Raw genomic sequence first — 17813 nt, forward strand, 5'->3', positions numbered from 1 at the left:
AGCTAGGCTATAAGCATATACATGTTAAGAGTACGATAGGATAAGTGATTTATTTCATCAAGCAACAAAACCTTTGCAAGATTTCAGCAAATCCCTTGTGACTTAAACTAACAAAATAATTCTGTTCTGGGTATATTTTGATGGCTAGAGAAAAAAAGGTGCTGCAAACGCACCTAAAATACGTACATTTTTCCCTCCAAAAGTCACATGACATTCCACTTGTACCCGGTTATAATGGAATGAGCAGATGAATGACTCTATATACAATGATAGCTCGTTATGACAATGTTGGAAATTATTGGTACACATTTTAGTACAGAGATGTCAAACAAATGGGTAACTTTCGAAGATTTGACCAGAAATGTACTGAGTTTACGAGTACAATACTGTATGACCGCGAGTACTTAATTTTGCACTAGTTTTTTTTATACTACTTTCCAAATTATCTGTACGCATTCATGGGAGCTAGTACACATACTGAGGCAACATTGCTCGGGTACAAGCAAGGACTCACTATATTGCTATAGTCTCACTTGCCCCTCGATGTAGTCTACTAACCTAGAATAATAAAGTATATTGACATTCACTGCAGGTGACTAAGTTTATCATCAAATCACGTCGTTGCAGTTGGACGTTTAATTTTCCCGCATTTAGACTGTGTAATAACACACTAATTAGGAACATTCAAATCGTTTGTAACCATGGAGATCTCTAAATTGTGTATTTCTAACATTTATTATAGCGCATGGATTTCTGCAGAATCATGTTGCCTAAGTTACAAACCAATACGGATTATTTTTTCCCTCCAATTTTCAAAGAAACTTTATATGTTGATTCGTTTGTAGTAAGCAGTATTGAATACCTTATAGCTGATGTAAGAATATACACAACACAGAAACTGGATATGCTGTTTTTGGCTACGATGTAATAAATTTTCAAAATTCAAATGATGCAACAAGAAATATTGGCACGAGAATTTCATCATTTGTTTGTTAAACATAATCAAATACTAGACGAGACCTTTCATTTTAATATACTTCTTTGTTTCCTCGTAAACATATTTCTGGACATGGTGATTTGATATACAACTAGGTAGAATCGTATTTTCCTGTTTTGACCTCAGAGATGTTTTCACAACAACGCGTAAATATTTAATATATAAATAAAGTATTCCTGTTATTGATACTGTCAATGTAAGTACTATTATATCATAACAAAATAATCTTTGAAACTTGAAACTCAATTGGCATTTGACTGCGTGTAACTCAACGCTAGGATTAAAATATTTCGATATATATATGTAGTTAAACAGTTTAAGATATGTCGACTGATATGGGACTATAGTGAAGTTGGCTCGGGGACATATATAGGAGAGGGTGGTAGTAGGGGGGGGGGGGGGGTTAGGGTATAGACCAAATAAGTTGGCTTAACGAATATTTTAAGGAATACTTCCTCTGTCTGAAGCGTACATTGAATTTTAAATTTCCTATTTATGTTGTATGTACGAGGGAACAACAAAAAATATCTGAAATATACATCGGGGGCTTGGCTACCTGGACCCCTCCCCCCCATGCAAACACCATGATCTTCCCACTGTACCCCCAACCAATAACAGTGCAACCCACAATGAGAGATACCCAGCTATGCCTCTGAATTATGTTGCTGTATATGGTCTATTGGTTTATATATGGACCCAGAAAAAAATGCCTTTTTCGCGTTGCAAGAGCTGTTAAACTGTGTGAAGTATATAGTACGGTAGCAACTTAGTACAAGTGCTGCATTTAAAATATATTTCAAAGTGTAAATTTCTTATACTCTAGAGATTTTTAAGAGGGTGGGGTCACAAGAATGAGAGTGAAATCTTGGGGTGGGAATGGGGGGTGGGACGTTATTATAAGCTATATACACCGTCTTGTGATACAGAGGTTCCGCTACACGGTTTTGCAATGTTCTACGTTTTCAAAAAAATATCAGCTTGTAAGTTCACACAAAATTTGATGTATTTGTAAGTATAAGTAAATAGAACCGGTAAGATGGGGCGAGGGGGGTGGGTGGGTCGTCTCGTTAATTCGTGTGCCGCTCCGCGACCCCCCCCCCCACTCACGCCACCCTCCCACTGGATATATTCATTGTAGTGCTCGGTTATTTCCTTAAATATACATGTAATTCATTTTAAACTGTTATGGTTAAGATTGTGTTGGATTAATGTAACCGGTTATGTTTTCTAGCTGTCATTAATTTTGTTTTTTTAAGGATGAGTATTGACACAGTATTAATGTCGATATATTGTAGACTGTTATAATGAATCTCAAACTTGTGTTCGGGCCATTTAATAGGAACTTAGTTATAACATAAGTTATAACATCTGCCAATAAGACCATTTGCTACATTCACTTTGTGGTGATTGTATGTTTTTTAAGCACGGCTGTGAGGGAGGACTCGGATTGGGGGGGGGGGGGTGGGGGAGGTAAGGGATGGAGCAATGGACCGTTGATTCGTGGGGTAGAGAACATGAAGCCGAATTATGATATTTTGGTAAGATTTGATGAATTTAATAAGATGATTAATATCGATACATGAGCACCAATATAAATTTGAACATTCAGCTATTCCAACTGTCAACAAAATTTGAACTGTCAGCTATTTCATCTAGTAATAACTTGTAATAATAAAAGTAATAACTTTCTTATATTATGCAAATGATAAAAATAGACAAAAATATAGAGAGAAAGAGTGAGAAACAAGAAGCCAAGTTAAATTTTCATCGATTTTTATTCTGTCAGGCTTAGAACGTTTATTCCATGTTTGTGAATTCAGATCGCAGACTGCGTAAAGTTGGAAAAAAATATGCACAAAAGAGAAAAGTGATCAGGTAACATATGTGTCGATTGGAGGTATTGAGGAACACAATCATTTAGATTGTAATCTTAAAAACATGAGTATCGAAACATCGCAATTATACTAGAAAACATGACAAGATTTCTTTACACGTCATGAAAAAGACATCATCGTTCGTTTACCTTGATAAGCTAAACACACACTTTGTGTAAGTGCTCATTAAAATTGACAGACATTAAGAAGATCGGATGTCTGTTTGTAAATATGGAGAGAGAAAAAAATGGAAGTTAGATGGAAAGAGTGTGAGAGGTGGAGAGAGAGAAAGGTTCTATAATAATCGAACCTTAATTAACAATGCTCCTGTGTAGAATTTTTGTGAACAATATCTAAAAGGAAAAAAAAATGTAGGAAGTGATAGTGGAGGGGGGGGGGGGGGTGTATTGCGTTTGGAGAGGTGCAAGTTGCTTTTCGACTACACGAGAAGAGAGGGAGAGATAACGTCTCACTAGAAATATACATAGTGTAATTCTCCAAACTGCATTGATAGAAATAACAAACTCTATCTGACGGGAAGTGCGGAAACTACCAGAAGTGGAAAAAAAAATTGTATAGGGTTTTAAAAGAACCTTATAACGATGATGTGTCTTTTTGTTTTACAAGTTGTTTAACATGTATTCGTATTGATATAGTACTTCGTTGCCGAAATGAAATTTATTTTACAACAGTTACTTAAAGAGAGATTAAAAAACAAAGCGAATGAAGGAGAAAACATGTTACGTTTGAAACCTTTAAAATCACTTCAAAAGTTTAGAAGTGCTACAATACTGATATGGTGACGAAACGTTTTAATGAGGTTATCCTAGGTAATTAAAAAAAATCACAAATTACATTTAAATCAGAGGGACGAGATTGAAAAGTACAATAGTTTTATCAATTAAAGGGGTGGTATTCTACCATGGTATCCTTTTTTCCCCCTTTCAAATATAAGGCATTTCTCTCTTTTGAGCTGGTTAATTTCTTCGGATAATTTGCATGCGACATGCATGTCATTGTACCTCTAACATTCCCATGCTAACTTCCGCTGAGAGTTGTTAAACAGTGGCACATCCACAATTAAGCGATAATATTTCATGCGCGCAGCAACGCGTTGTTAATCACACATACTTATGTTATAAGTATATATGTTTCTCAGCTATAAACATGATGTTAGCAATTCGCTAGCCTAGGAACCAATCGGCGGATACCTTTGCTGTTCACACACTAGGAAGACTGTTTTTTTTTCTTCTTTCCAAACGAAATGAATCTGAATGTTTTCTACTCTTCTCTGTTGCCCCACCTGTCTTTTAAATATATTGAATATTATCACACACACATACATACACTTCTCCTTCTCCTCTTCTATGCTCACCTCTTCAAATGGTTTGAAAATGCCCCATGACATGGCGGTTTTACAATGTTAATACTGTTCATGAACAAGACGAGATCAAAATCAAAATCTGCCAATTTGTTTTTTTTTCCCCGACTTGTTGTCAGCCAAATTTCCCCAATACTGAGCTAATCGACTCATAATTTAAGCTTTTTAACTTTACTGCAAATCGTGTAATTCAGATTTAGTATTTACAGTTAAAGCTTTTTCCATATTCATCCGTATCTTTCGAATTGTATACGTTTTCAAATATCGTCTAAGAAAATAGAATCCAAAAACGACCAGCGTTTCCCTAACCACCCCCACCCCCATCACAAAAAAAATATCTGCTTTCCCATCCAAGCAATTTATCTTGCATTTTCTTGCATATTTCTGAACATTCTTTGTATACCAGAGAGTGCATACATAGGGCCTGACCAGCAGGTAACAAATTTACACACATCACAGTATTATCTACAAGCTTTCCTAGATTGCTAGAGTTTAGTCTAGGTGACTAACAGGCACGACTATATTTCTACCCGTCTATAATTGTGTTAAAGAACTAGAGATTCAATAAAAATACATAAACAAATACATTTCCAGGATTTGTTTGTTTATCCCTTCGCCATTTGGAAATTGACACGAACAAGTAGTTATTCTTCTCAAATGTTTACATTTTGTACAGACGAAATCAGACTATGGCCTTTTTCTTTGTTTTTTACTTTCTTTCTTACTTACTTCCTTTCTTTTTTTTGGCTAAAAACATCACGCAGTATGGTATATTCAATGCCACTAATGGAGATAATGCGTAACTACCGTGCTTCTTGTGCTGCGGCGGTTAGGCGCATTTTTTCTGTTAACCCTCAACCATTCATTATACCTACTATACCAAGTAAGGTATTACAGTTTTGAGCTGTCGTCCATCACGATGACAGCGGAACTAACAGCTGACATTTTGGAACCGTTCACTGGTACAATGAGGTATCGTCCAGATTCGTGAAGAGGGTTTGCTCGTACTTCGGGGTGTTGTCGGCGGTCCCGACTGGGTTTCCAGTGTTGTAAATACTACCGGCTGGAAGGGCCAAGTACATGTCGAAATCTTTGTCCATGCCATCGAGCAGGTTGCTTCCACAGAGTTGCTCAAGAGACATACTCTCCAAGTCTTCTGGTCGGATACTACTTAATTCATTCTGCATCTGCACCTGTTGCTGTTCATCCTGGAGCTGTCCCATCTGAAACGGTTGTGGTGATATCGTCGACACCTGATCCAGCAGAAACTGTTGATGTTGTTGCGAAGGAAACGCTAATGACCTTGTCAACTGTAAAGCTTGTTGTGTTACCTGTTGCTGCGAGTTGCTGCAAAGCTGCTGTTGCTGCTGTTGTTGCTGCTGTTGTTGCTGTTGCTGCTGTTGTTGTTCAGAAGGTTTGGATAAAGCTGCGTACAAAAATCCTCCGACTGAAGGCGTTTGCAAGTCACAGTTCGTTGCGCCTTCCCTGATACTGACGAGAGCGCGAAGGCTACTCAACGCTTCGCTCGCAGACATATTTATTGAGTTTCGCTGCTCATTCAAGTTCGTTTGTAATGACGTCTGTGTATTCTGTTGATCAAATGATGTCAACTGCATTTGCGGACAAACATCTGGCTCAATTTTAGGAACGACTGCTGGAGGACTCGACATTGGAGTGAAATTATTCTGGTTCATCTCGGTGGACTCTGTTTTGACTGTCTCTGGAAAGATGAAGAAGTTGTTGTCATCCACGATACCGGAGGGCGACATTTCTGGCGTCAGCAGTCCATAGGAATTTGTAACAGAGTCAACGACTTGGTATGCTCTGGTTTGCAAGTTCATGTCGAATGACATATCTTGTGGAAGGGTATTGATGTCACACACGGTACTCGTAGGCGGAAGGCGCAGTTTTATGTCATTGCTACCGTTGAATGTGTCTTGTGGGCTCGGCGAAGCGCTCGGAGAGGCCTCTGGCGTTTGCAACACACTCATCAATGTAGTCATCTGTTCTGCTTTCAAACCCTCTTTCGAGTGAGTTGGTGGTGGATTCTCACCAGTTTGCGTCTCGTCCCTGGTTTTGCTGCTACGTGGCTTCTTGTTCTTGCGCCTGCGCGGTCGATATTTGTAGTCGGGGTAGTCAGCCATATGCTTGAGCCGTAGGCGTTCAGCCTCCTCGACGAAGGGCCGTTTGTCGACAAGTGAAAGACTTCGCCAGGCTTTGCCTAAAATAGAAAATAAGAAAGAAAAGTTGATCAGGACAGTTTGAATATTCAGTGACAAAATTACTTTTTATTCTAAGCAGGCGGAGCCCGCCCTCCCAACATTTCCCCTTATGTCATATCAAATGCACCCTGCAACCAAACTACTGTAGTAATGTGGATATTTTTTTTTTTCTTCCGGTTGCACCCCCACTAGAATCCAAAATTTTTACCTGAAATATTTTCGTTTATTTATGTTCCTAACTTTTGCCGGGCAGGTTTTATCTTCGCTGACCTTTTAACCCCATTTCCTCTGCTAGTTACGTCCCGCGGTTTCAAATGTTATGAAAAACTTTTTGTTTTATGAATAGAGACGCAATACATCATGTCTTGTTTTCCGCAAGCAGTTCAGTTTTAGTTTAAGTCACAACTCTTAGTAGTTAGTACTCTACTATCGGAACACCGTAGAAAGATCAAGGAGCGCCCAAAATTCCCAAATTGACAAGTGAACGCTTTTACGCCGCTGACGTCACAGTGATTACCGCTGTGTTCCAAGGTAATCCTAGGCACTGTGGTGCCATGTTCAGAAACTTATGGGTGGGCGTTGTCGTCAAAGGGGTGTGCCATACAGGGTTGACGATAGAGGTATACAGCAGTGAAGTATAACGAATGATCAAGCCCGGACTCGATTGCGTACACTAGAATCGTTGTAGGGTGAAATGAAAATAGAAGTAGCTGTTTTACTGACTTTACTCAGATTCAATAAATGCCTGTTCCAAATATCACTGCTCTGTGATTTCTTAACTACAAAGAATATAGCACTTTCTCGTGTGAATGGTCACCATGATCCGAACTCGAATGATTGTTTCAATATAAACAACAAGTAACAGATCAAAGACGAACGCGCACAGTAAGCCTGTGCTGGCTGTCGGTATAATCGGAATAAACTATTATAATAATGGTCGTTAAGTTCAACGGTATAACAGTACATTGAAATATTAAAATTTCGCAGTGAATTCTTTTCCTTATTCCATATTTGCTTGAATTACTTTCGTGTGAAATATTGCTTAATTGACCTATTCAACCTTGAGAACCGCCCCCCCCCCATCCCACCTCCCTCAAAGGTATACGACAAAACGAAACATGCCATGAAATACTCGCTCTGGCAACACTTGAATAAAAATTAAAGCTTATTTGCCAGGCTGTTTTCCTGCTTCCCTCCTTACTAACGCTCATGAGATTTCTTGGAAACGTTGGATGTTTATATAAACCTAAACAATCTCTTTCGTGTTTCACAATCTCTTTTCATTGCCTGCCAACATTGCCTAAAGTTTTTTCCCGATACCGACTTTCAACATAAAAGAGAGGTCAATGGTATTGAACAAATGAAACTTCAATGCTTGAACGCTTCATATGTTATCTTTTAGTGGGATGAAAACGTTGATTTAGGCAACGCTGGTGACAGGGTTCGTCGAAATCCTACACAGCTTGTTTCTTCTTCTTCTTCCAGAGTGTTCAGACGGTGCAAACAAGTAGATGAAATAGATTATGGGGAAAACAGCAAACTGGTCACATGACCGGTTAAGAGTAAACACACCGGTCTTGCGGTTAGAGGTTAGAGCGAACCCTGGGGATTTCTTTTGTCCGATTGACAGGCATATGAGGATCAACTCTGAAAGAGTATCACCAGCAATCGGTCCTGTGTTGACTAAGTTGATAAGCCTCCCCATTGCAAAATCGATACAAAAATACGAACTTGTTAAAACCGTAAATCCGGTCGCCAATAAAGTTGAATGTGCGGATTTTAGACAACAACTGTCAGTGGCCGAGCTATCAAAGTCTCTTACGTGGTCGTAATTGACTTGCAAGAAGACTATAATTATGTCTAAGCAACAAAACAGTTTAAATCTTATCATGTTCCCAACAGATGGACAGCGCAATAACAACACATGGTAGAAATGCTGCTTCGTTTTACCGCAACTCTTGGCAATATCGCATTTGGTAAGCCCCCCCCCCCCCCAACAAAAAGGGACAAAACTTTGCAACATGCATGCTTTAAAGGCATAATCAATGTAGGGACAGCCATTCGCCGAATGTGTCCAAAGAGCAAGGGCACCCATGCGCCAAGTTCGTGCAGTTAAGTCAATAGGGAAATACCCTTGAGCATAGACCGGTTGAGTCCACCCTTTATTTACACAGGTTATTTTGATCAACTTGTTTACTGCGTGAGTCAGGTTTTAAGTGGTTAATATCTCTTGAAGTGTACCTTTAATAGCTTTGTAAACATAAATTTATGATTAATGTAGAAATTACGATTACAGAATTTCGAAACACGGGGAACTGGATTAAACGTAATCTTTTTTTTTTATATATATATATATAACGGTTTGCCGGTGATCTGCAGCTGTTGTAGCCTATCGCATACAATTCAAAGGATAAGCAGTGAAATCTATGATTGATGTTGGTGTTGAAAGCAACTTTACGTTTAACCCGATATCCACCTTGCTGTTGCATCGAATGGGATTTTATATTTCGTATAAGCTCATGTGAAATACCACAGAGTTATCATAATAAAATATATGTATATAGATAACAATGTTATAAGAATAATAACAGGGTCGTCGCAGTTACTCAATAGCATGGACGGGTTTTACAATCAATATGTGCCAAAACGATAAAACGATAATACCTTATGCCACGTGTGTTATTGGATAAACCCCAAACTTAACCTCGTGGCCTCTTCCTAGATCCCCGGGATCTTGTTTCCTATGTAAGGGACCCGTTTCCTGAACAAACCACAGTGCCGTGGAACTCAAACATTGTTACTAGCCATTGCTGCAAAACCCTTTCATATTGTTTTGTTACTGTGCCAAACAGCTCCTCAGATAGCAAGCCCGTATGGCGAGCGCATTCCTGTACGGCTTGTCATATGAAATTCTTCTTCTGGCAATCCTCCGTTTTGCAAGTTACCTAGGCTTGTTTGTTATGTGTTGGCGGCATGCAATGAGTCATCCTATTGAAGGAAGTGATATTAGTACCCTCACAAAATCATCATCGTAAGCATCCAACCATCGCGTGCAAAGCTAGCGCTGCTGGATACAAACCCGAAACCTGATTTCATTTCAGGCTGCCCCGGGAAAAAAACGCTTAGCCGTTTGTTGAGCGCTGGGCAAAGGGTATTCTTGACGTTGGCGGAGGGAATAATATCGTTTGGATGTGTTTTAGTGGCAATCAAAAATGTACGGTGGAAAGTGCATGAACCACACTGACTGTGTTGTCGCTGAGTTTGCTACAGGGATATCCACATGGGGTTTTCCTTTATAACAGCAATACTGGCGAGAATATCGATTGCGTGCAAACATTACATACTAAAACCCGATCGAGCCAGACAATGTTTCTGATAAAGAATTGATGAAAAATGAGGGCGAATAGCTTGAGATATGGGCTCACACAACACGTGTGTCCTAATGGTTGGGCAACAGGTCTTGTATACATAATGCTGTCATCAATGAGACACCGGCATGTCACGAATTAACATCACTATGGCAGGAATGCGCGCATCTGATTTGCATTTGCAGTCACATGCTGGGTGAATTTGAACAGCTTGGTTGACCCATGGAGGGTAAGGGAGAAGGGTGAATGTTATCAGAATCATGAGGTTATATACTGTCTTGAATAGAGACAGTCTTAAATGATCCAGTGTTGTCCACATTTGCTGTCACATACATATTACACAGTGACTCGAACTATTGGTAGTGCATACTTCTGTTACACAAGATTTTCGAATATCTGGTGTTTCAGGGAGAGATCTAATATTCCTTATTTTTTGATAAAAAAGATTCGCTTAAGTTCTATGGCTGAGTATATCCTTCATGATTTCACCTCAACTTGTTTGTTTTTACCGTCAAGTGTGTCTGCCCCACAAGTTATCATTTCAAGGTGCATAAAGCTGCCAATAATGAGACCATGGGGATGTACTGTCATGCTGAGACACTCAGTCTTTTCTCTTATACATGCAGGCAGGATATGTATGGACACAGTGATGGCAAAATACGTGACCCAATGTGATAGATGATGATGTTTTGAAACGTAATCCGTCGACCCAATTGTAGAGTTCTCTCCAATGAGGGAGTTTGTTGTTATGAGCGCTAAACTGTACAAGAGCCCCAAGGCAACACAATCAAATCGACTTACACGCAGGTTTGGTAAACAAGGCCAACATGACAAACGTGAAAGACCTTTGAGGGCCAAGGTTAAGCATATCAACAAGTTTGGAGCTGTTGTTTTGCCCGTGCCCCTATACAGTCCGCCGAGGGCGATCATCATCATCATCGTCATCTTACGAATGTGCTTAAATAATATACTGTCAATGACGTAATACTTGGGTAATAAAGTACGGCAAAAGGTGTATATAAATATGTATATATATATATATATATATATATATACATATATATATATGTTTCTATACTTCTTTATTGGTCGAGAACAGGGTGCTGTTCAATCGCATAAGGCTTTCAAAATAGTTACTGAGAACAAAATATACAGTACTCGGGCCCAGTGTTTTCGTGTACAGTGTGCAGAGCAATGAGACAACACACTGATTTGGCAGTGCCGGTTTTAATAGCTGGTAAAAATGCATCAATATACACATATAGCCTAATGACACGTCAAAACTTTTCATAAGTTCCGCTTTTCCATTTTTCATGTCATTTCTTCCAGCTTCATTAAAATTTAATAAGCCTAACATTTTTACAAGGTACCAAAAATTTGACACGCGTACCATGAATGATGATTGCATCACACTATGTGATTCGATGAGGTAAGAAGGATGAACGATATACTGTTCATCCAACGCAAAACTTCGGGTATGATTCTGTCCCTATTGTACGTGGGCCATATCCCCACCCCCCCCCCTTCTCTCTCTCTCTTCACCTGGATAAGGTGCATGGGTTGGCTATGGATGGCCTAAACAGTTAGGACGACATCCGTGCAAACAGCTGTATGTTTCTGATCCCTGCTGTAAGGCATAAAGAAGTTGCTACAGGTAAACCGGTATTTCTAGTTGTGTCTTGGACTATTGCCAATCATGTAAACATGTGTGGCACTTCGGAAGGTCTCTCTCTCTCTCTGCTATATAACGTTGCATACTGCAAGACACACATTAGTGCGTCACTCGCGAACAGAGCGTTGAACTTGATTTGTGTTGATATCACATCAAGAGAATTTAAACTATGCTAGTATTATGTAGTCTTAATTTGACGTTGTCCAATGCATTTTTAATAGAAAACTCCAAGCCTGTACAGCAAAAAAAAGTAGCGTATTCCTACCTACTAATCTTTTGGGCATTCCTTATGAACTTATCGAATTGCAACAACAACAAAAAAAGGGGGGAAAATAGCCCAAAAACCCAAAACCGACAGAGAGATATACTGGACGTTTTCAAGTTAATCTTTGCACCTAGAAATAAATAGATCCTACTGGGAGAGAGTAATATACGATACCCGCATAATATAAAATATAGTAGTAACGTGTTGATACAATCTAGCTCTCGTCACGTTCGTTTCTGACTAGTCGGAGGGTTTCCTGTGCACTGTTACACAGTGCACAGTAAATATTCGGCTTACATCACGTACAGCTGACAGGCGCTATGAAAACAAAAATTGTTTTAATTAAGGACAGTATATAACTTCTATTTGCGCTGCTCAACTTGACCTAGCAGTGGAAAGCAGGGTATAGGTACTTGCAGCAGATGTGAGAGGGCTTTTAAGAGCCCTTTCAAAGATTATTTATTTGTGGAGTTGTAAATACTGTATTGATTGCTCGACCTAGCTTTCAATCACCTAGTTCTGACTATCGAACGCCCGAAGGAAATGATATGAATTGATGATGTTCATTTCATCCGTGTCCCTCCACACCATAGATATATATGTATATATAGATATCTCCTCGCGCCAAGTTAGCTCACAAGCTGTTAATGGATGAATGACACATGTCAAATACCACTTTCAACTCGCTGTTTAGATGTGTTGTACTACTGTATATGTACAGAAGAAGCTCAGTGAACGAGGATGATAATTAATAATACAGCTAGGATGCTTTTAACCTGACCTTTTCATATGGAACTGCGTGTATGGTAGTTTAGTCATGGAGGTAAAGCAGACCTCCGTGGTTTAGTACACAATGCGTGGAAACCAGGTACAGTAGCGACTGTAAATGTTAGTATGCTACTTTCTTTTGTAAAGTTTGTTAGCACTTACCGGCAGTAGGCGGTACACGTAACCTACATGCACATGGTCAAATCTGAAGGGAGAGGTGTAAGGGCGCCGCGGAAAGGTGCCGTTTAGAGAGAGCGACGGGAAGAGGGGGGGGGGGGGTGAAGTTAACGGTTGAGGAGAAATATTGTAACTAATCGATACACTGCAAAAATCCACTACTAGTGCAAAAATCTGCATTGAACCCTTGAAAGCCACAAACAGATTTGAAATCTAAACTGGTGCTCACGTGGAGAGGAAGAACCTCGCTGATACCGGTATGTTATTTAAACAAAGTGCGCATAATAAACTAGAAAGTATAGAGAATCGAAAATGAGTAAGCGGGCCAGGAAACTATAGAAACGGTCAAAGCTATCTGGCGACCTTATTAGGAGCTTCAACCAGGATCGGCTATATCCGATCACTTGTTGACAGGGAGGAATACCTCACCGGAACGGTACCACACAAGCACGTGAGGATGAGTCAAGCAAATATAGGCTACTGTGGGAACCAGATGTTCTACCAGGAAAACTGGGATCAATGAAAAAGAAGTTGTAACGTTTTCCAGGTTTTCGCTTTCGACTTTCAGAGCTGTTGTTGAAAGTTATGCATTAATAGGGCGATACCAATAGAGAGAGTGGTGTCCTAAATATAGTTTCGTCAAATAAAACTTGGTCTACGGCATTTGATTAGCCTAGCTATAATTGTGATGAAATGTTATTCCCGACGGCTCACGTGACATGTTAAATATTTGATTCCAACGTCGACCACGCACGCGCATATACTGTTCATGCCTCTTTGTGTCACGACATCAACTTGCAATGTTGCCCGGACTTCCTAGATTGGCTATCCCTTGACTTTCAGCAAAGAACACGTGTTTCATTTTTAAAACTCATTCGATAACCCTCCTACGATTCAATTTCATTGTCACGCGTATTTACGAAATACGTTGTGCGCGCAATAGGTGCGATCATTCTCTCCTCCTTCACGTTATAATCATTACATTATCGTACGGCTTACACAGTAACATGATATATATTTCCCTCACCCCCCCCTTTTTTTAATTCTTCATTAATCTTTCTCTAAATATGATGCCACCTTTCTCCCGTGCCGTTCATTATGAACCTTTTACCCCGCTATAGTTACCATGACCTCAATGAAAGCAACTTTTACGTGGAACAAGTTACAAAAACCGTTTATGAATCTTGGTCTGGGGTAACTGTAGAAAAAAAATACAACCTAGCTGTCAGTCACGTCAAAACCTTTGCACGCAATCTTTTCAAGTACGTTTTCTTACTACTACTATGTGATGGCAGGGTAATGTGACGCTCAACTTCGCGATAATTGTATTGCTCTTGGGGTTATGCGCACTGACATTTGACTCCACACGTTCGTATCGGTTGTTTGCTTATAATTTGGGCTCACAGAATTTGTCTTAGTCAATCAAAGGTTGATGTTTCTCCCACAGGTAGAAGAAACGATTAAATCCAACCTAAAACGCAGGCTGCTCCTTCATTCTTTTATTCTATTAGAAATTAAATTATCACTGGCCCCGGTGCCAGTGTATGAGGGCAGAGAACTAAAACTCAGTAGTTAGTTTGTCAAGTATTACACATGATATTGCCTTAAGCTAACCCCAGTGCTATTGCAGGTAGCAGCGCTCTTGTTAAACAGCTCCCTCCACCCACCCCCCCCCCCCCCCCAACACATAACAACTATAACCACATCAATCATCTTACAGTGTGTATGACGTGACTTATTTCTTTTCATCCTTTCTTGTTGTTGGATTTTTCCGCAAGTTTCATTTGCTTTTGTTTTTGTTTTCCTTTGACATACGACACGATATGCATGGATTATTATATTAGTTACCCGTACCTTCGCTAGTGGACAAAGCGGGAAATCCCACAGGAACGATAGATTCTACAGTGCAATTGCGTAATAATGAGAAAATCTGTACAGTAATACATTATACTGCGACTGATCAATTCCTACAAAAGTACCTTGGATTGGTAACAATGCAGAAAAGTTGGTGGGAGGGGGAGGGGAGGGGGTGGGAGTTAGAGATTCTCGAGACAATAGCATTTATGACGTGTGCAAGGGTATCTTAAACCTTCTAGTAATAAAAAACCGTACATTAAACTTTGCACAAGATTGAAACAAAATTGCGCAATAGGTAAGAAAGTCATCGCAAATTACACGTGTGTCAATGCATGATAACAGCAATGTCAAATTCGTTATTGCGTAATTAATGAGGAACTAACGACAATTTCAAAGATCTGCATAGGCTAATGAATGAAGTTGATGGTGAATACCAAATTTCAATCTTTATAGCATAATTTTGACCAACTCGATATAATGAGCTCATGTAACCAAAACAAAGGGGGAATTCAGTAGCATAAATAAGCGATTTGCAGGTCATTTTAATTGAAATTTCGGAATTGGAAAAGTTGAAAGAAGAACTTACCGAGTAGTTTACTGAGGTCTGCATTGTGTAGGTCTGGATTGAGATCAGCCAGGCGTTTTCTTTCATCTTTCGCCCAAACCATGAAAGCATTCATAGGTCTTCGGATCCGTTGTTCGCGTCTTCCGCGGCCGGCGAATTGACCGTCCATCCCAGATTTAGGGTCAATGGTACTTCCTGGCAAGAAACCGGCTGCGCTCGTAGATTGGCCGGTAGCAGTATTGTAAATAACTCCCATTCCGCCATTGACTTGCATCTGAGTTTGATGCCTCCTAGGCAATAACATCTCCGAAACAGTCCTCATGTTGTTGAGTTATAATAATTTCCAAGAGAATGTATAAAAGGTAAATTTTTATTTTCTTTCTAAAATAATGACTACAACGTTTAGTGTGTATGTAGTAAATGCGACCGAAGACACTAGAGCGGTTTGTTAAATACCCCAACTCGGCTAGCAGCGCTGCTATATGATGTATATAAGCTATCAGTACGAACGAAGCACCGTCGTTATTCGCATGAACGATACAATCAGCTGGTCGATGAAAGAAAATCAGCTGTTCGTCATTGACACTTTGCCCTCTGCGGTTAGTAATATCGAGGGTTTTCCCAACCGTCAACCAATCACAATCCCGTAACTTAGGCATCAGGCTCCGCCCATTAACTCAGCGTTGAATGAACAACGCGGTATTGCTAGGCGACTTTACTTCATCGCTAGGGGGAATATTGTTTACACGCTCAATTAAATCGTTGATAATACACAATTTTTCACAGTCTGTTCGATATTTTAATAATATTTTGGCAAATTAGGGTGAACATTAATAAATTTTATATAGTTAATGTTGAGATGATGTAAAACAAAGGAATGTATATTTTTGAAAATTACGTTGAATAATATTTATCGCCCCTAACAGCAAGTGTTCTCATACAGATCACATGACGACCAACTTGTTTGTCAGTCCAGAGTTCTTCTTTACAGTGTGTATACACGCAGCATGTTCTGACAGGTTTCGTTTTAAAGGTATCTCTTACTAAATAGGCTCCACCCCACTATATATCAAATCATTTGGCAACCGGTGTTATTAGAGAGGGAGAGAGAGAGAACGTCCACAAGAAAAATCTTTGGCAAACAAATTCGATTCCCTAAATGTTTCAGGTAGATGCTGCAAGTAGTATATTTAATATTATCGATTTAAAATAGGTGAGGGTCACGTTGGGGTTGTAGCAGCCTTGTAGGTCACTTATTGTGATATGTAATTACAGTTTGATTTATCTATAGTTCCGTAACTTATGCCATATTTTGATGTTTAAGGTCGAGATTATGTGTTCAAGTTGCAACTATATATATATATGAACAAGAGGTGGAGAGAGAAAGAGAGCGGTATACACCAATTAGAAATGGATCTTACTACTAAGATTAGCCGCCTTGTAATATTGACCTCGATTAGTGATAAAGGAATAATAATAATAATAATAATGACAATAATAATAATAATAAATACGGTGCATATTCTACGTGTTGTATATGCTTTCTGTGTGGTTGCTCAACAACGACGGTGATCATTTGTATTACCTATAGGAAGATTGTATATGTACAATAGCTATTAGGAACAGTTTTGAACATCAGTTTGGAACACGCATGACTAACAAGTTAAAGAGATATATTGCGTTGAGCCTGTTGTTGTCGTTTTCATGCTATGATTTCTGTACAAGGCAGCAGTTTCACTTTAACAGTTCAACTTTCATTTCAACAGATTAACATTTCGTCTCATTTATACGTATTTATATATATATATATATATATATACATATATATATATTTATATATATATATGTGTGTGTGTGTGGGTGTGTTTGTGTAGTGTAAATGAGAGAGAGGGGGTGGGTGAGTAGGGCGGATGGGGTATTACATATGGGCACAATGCGTTTTTTTTGTAATCTTGCCCCAAAATGAGCAACAGTCAGAATATTTTGGTATCATCATTAAAAACTCTCTATTTCTCTATTGTTTGAAATGAAGTTAATGACCTCTCACATATTGAACATTGCTGTTCGGCTATGTACGCCTACTTCGGGGACGTATAGTATCCCATTTAACAAGATCGCCCTAAATCAACAACCAAAGGCAAGGTACTGCTGTAAGACGACCTTCAGAAGTAAATAACATATATATAGTACCACTGAAGAAAAAGAGAAACATCATCTAAAGATCACGATGAACTCCTACTTTATCTTTTCCTTTTGAAATATTGATAGTATTAAATGTCAAATTTTGTGCCAAACTTGGAACTTGAAGTAAACAAATGATGTTTACATAGGTATATATCACACTCACACACACATAGAAGAAGTTATACAGGTTTCTTAAAATAGTTGCACACCATGTTCTGTTTTATGATGTGAATCAACTCCCAGCTGAGTGACGGTGAATGCATCGTTTATGAAAATAACCATTTCCTTGTTGTTATTTTGGTATAACTTCACACTTCCTGTAATTTAATCGGTGCATGGTGGGTGGACCATGATCCAGCTCCGTGCTATGAGTTCAGTTCCAACCGCGTAAAAACATAATTCAAGGTCAACGCATGATTTGAGGGTGACGCAACCCCCCCCCCTGCCCCCACCCTCACGCACTCCATCCCTCCCCACCTCCGT

The 17813-nt window shown here is 39.3% G+C and overlaps 1 protein-coding gene across 1 annotated transcript; it reads right to left on the bottom strand.

The window, feature by feature from the left end:
• Positions 1–2753: 2753 nt before the first annotated feature.
• LOC139973251 (uncharacterized) lies at positions 2754–15682 on the bottom strand. The gene is made up of 2 exons (XM_071979800.1): positions 15168–15682; positions 2754–6473 (listed from the first exon to the last, which is right to left on the bottom strand). Exons 1-2 carry the CDS (start codon positions 15466–15468, stop codon positions 5209–5211), a joined length of 1566 nt encoding a protein of 521 aa, XP_071835901.1. The 5' UTR covers positions 15469–15682; the 3' UTR covers positions 2754–5208.
• Between the last annotated feature and the right edge of the window lie 2131 nt (positions 15683–17813).

The sequence above is a fragment of the Apostichopus japonicus genome, chromosome 9 (genome assembly GCF_037975245.1).
Source record: "Apostichopus japonicus isolate 1M-3 chromosome 9, ASM3797524v1, whole genome shotgun sequence".
NCBI lineage: Eukaryota > Metazoa > Echinodermata > Holothuroidea > Aspidochirotida > Stichopodidae > Apostichopus > Apostichopus japonicus.

Excerpts from the sequence above, each read along its gene's own strand:
- LOC139973251 (XM_071979800.1), bottom strand. The coding sequence starts at position 15,468 with ATGAGGACTGTTTCGGAGATGTTATTGCCTAGGAGGCATCAAACTCAG. Across the intron at positions 6,474-15,167 it reads AGACCTCAGTAAACTACTCG|GCAAAGCCTGGCGAAGTCTT; the intron begins GTAAGTTCTTCT and ends TTTCTATTTTAG.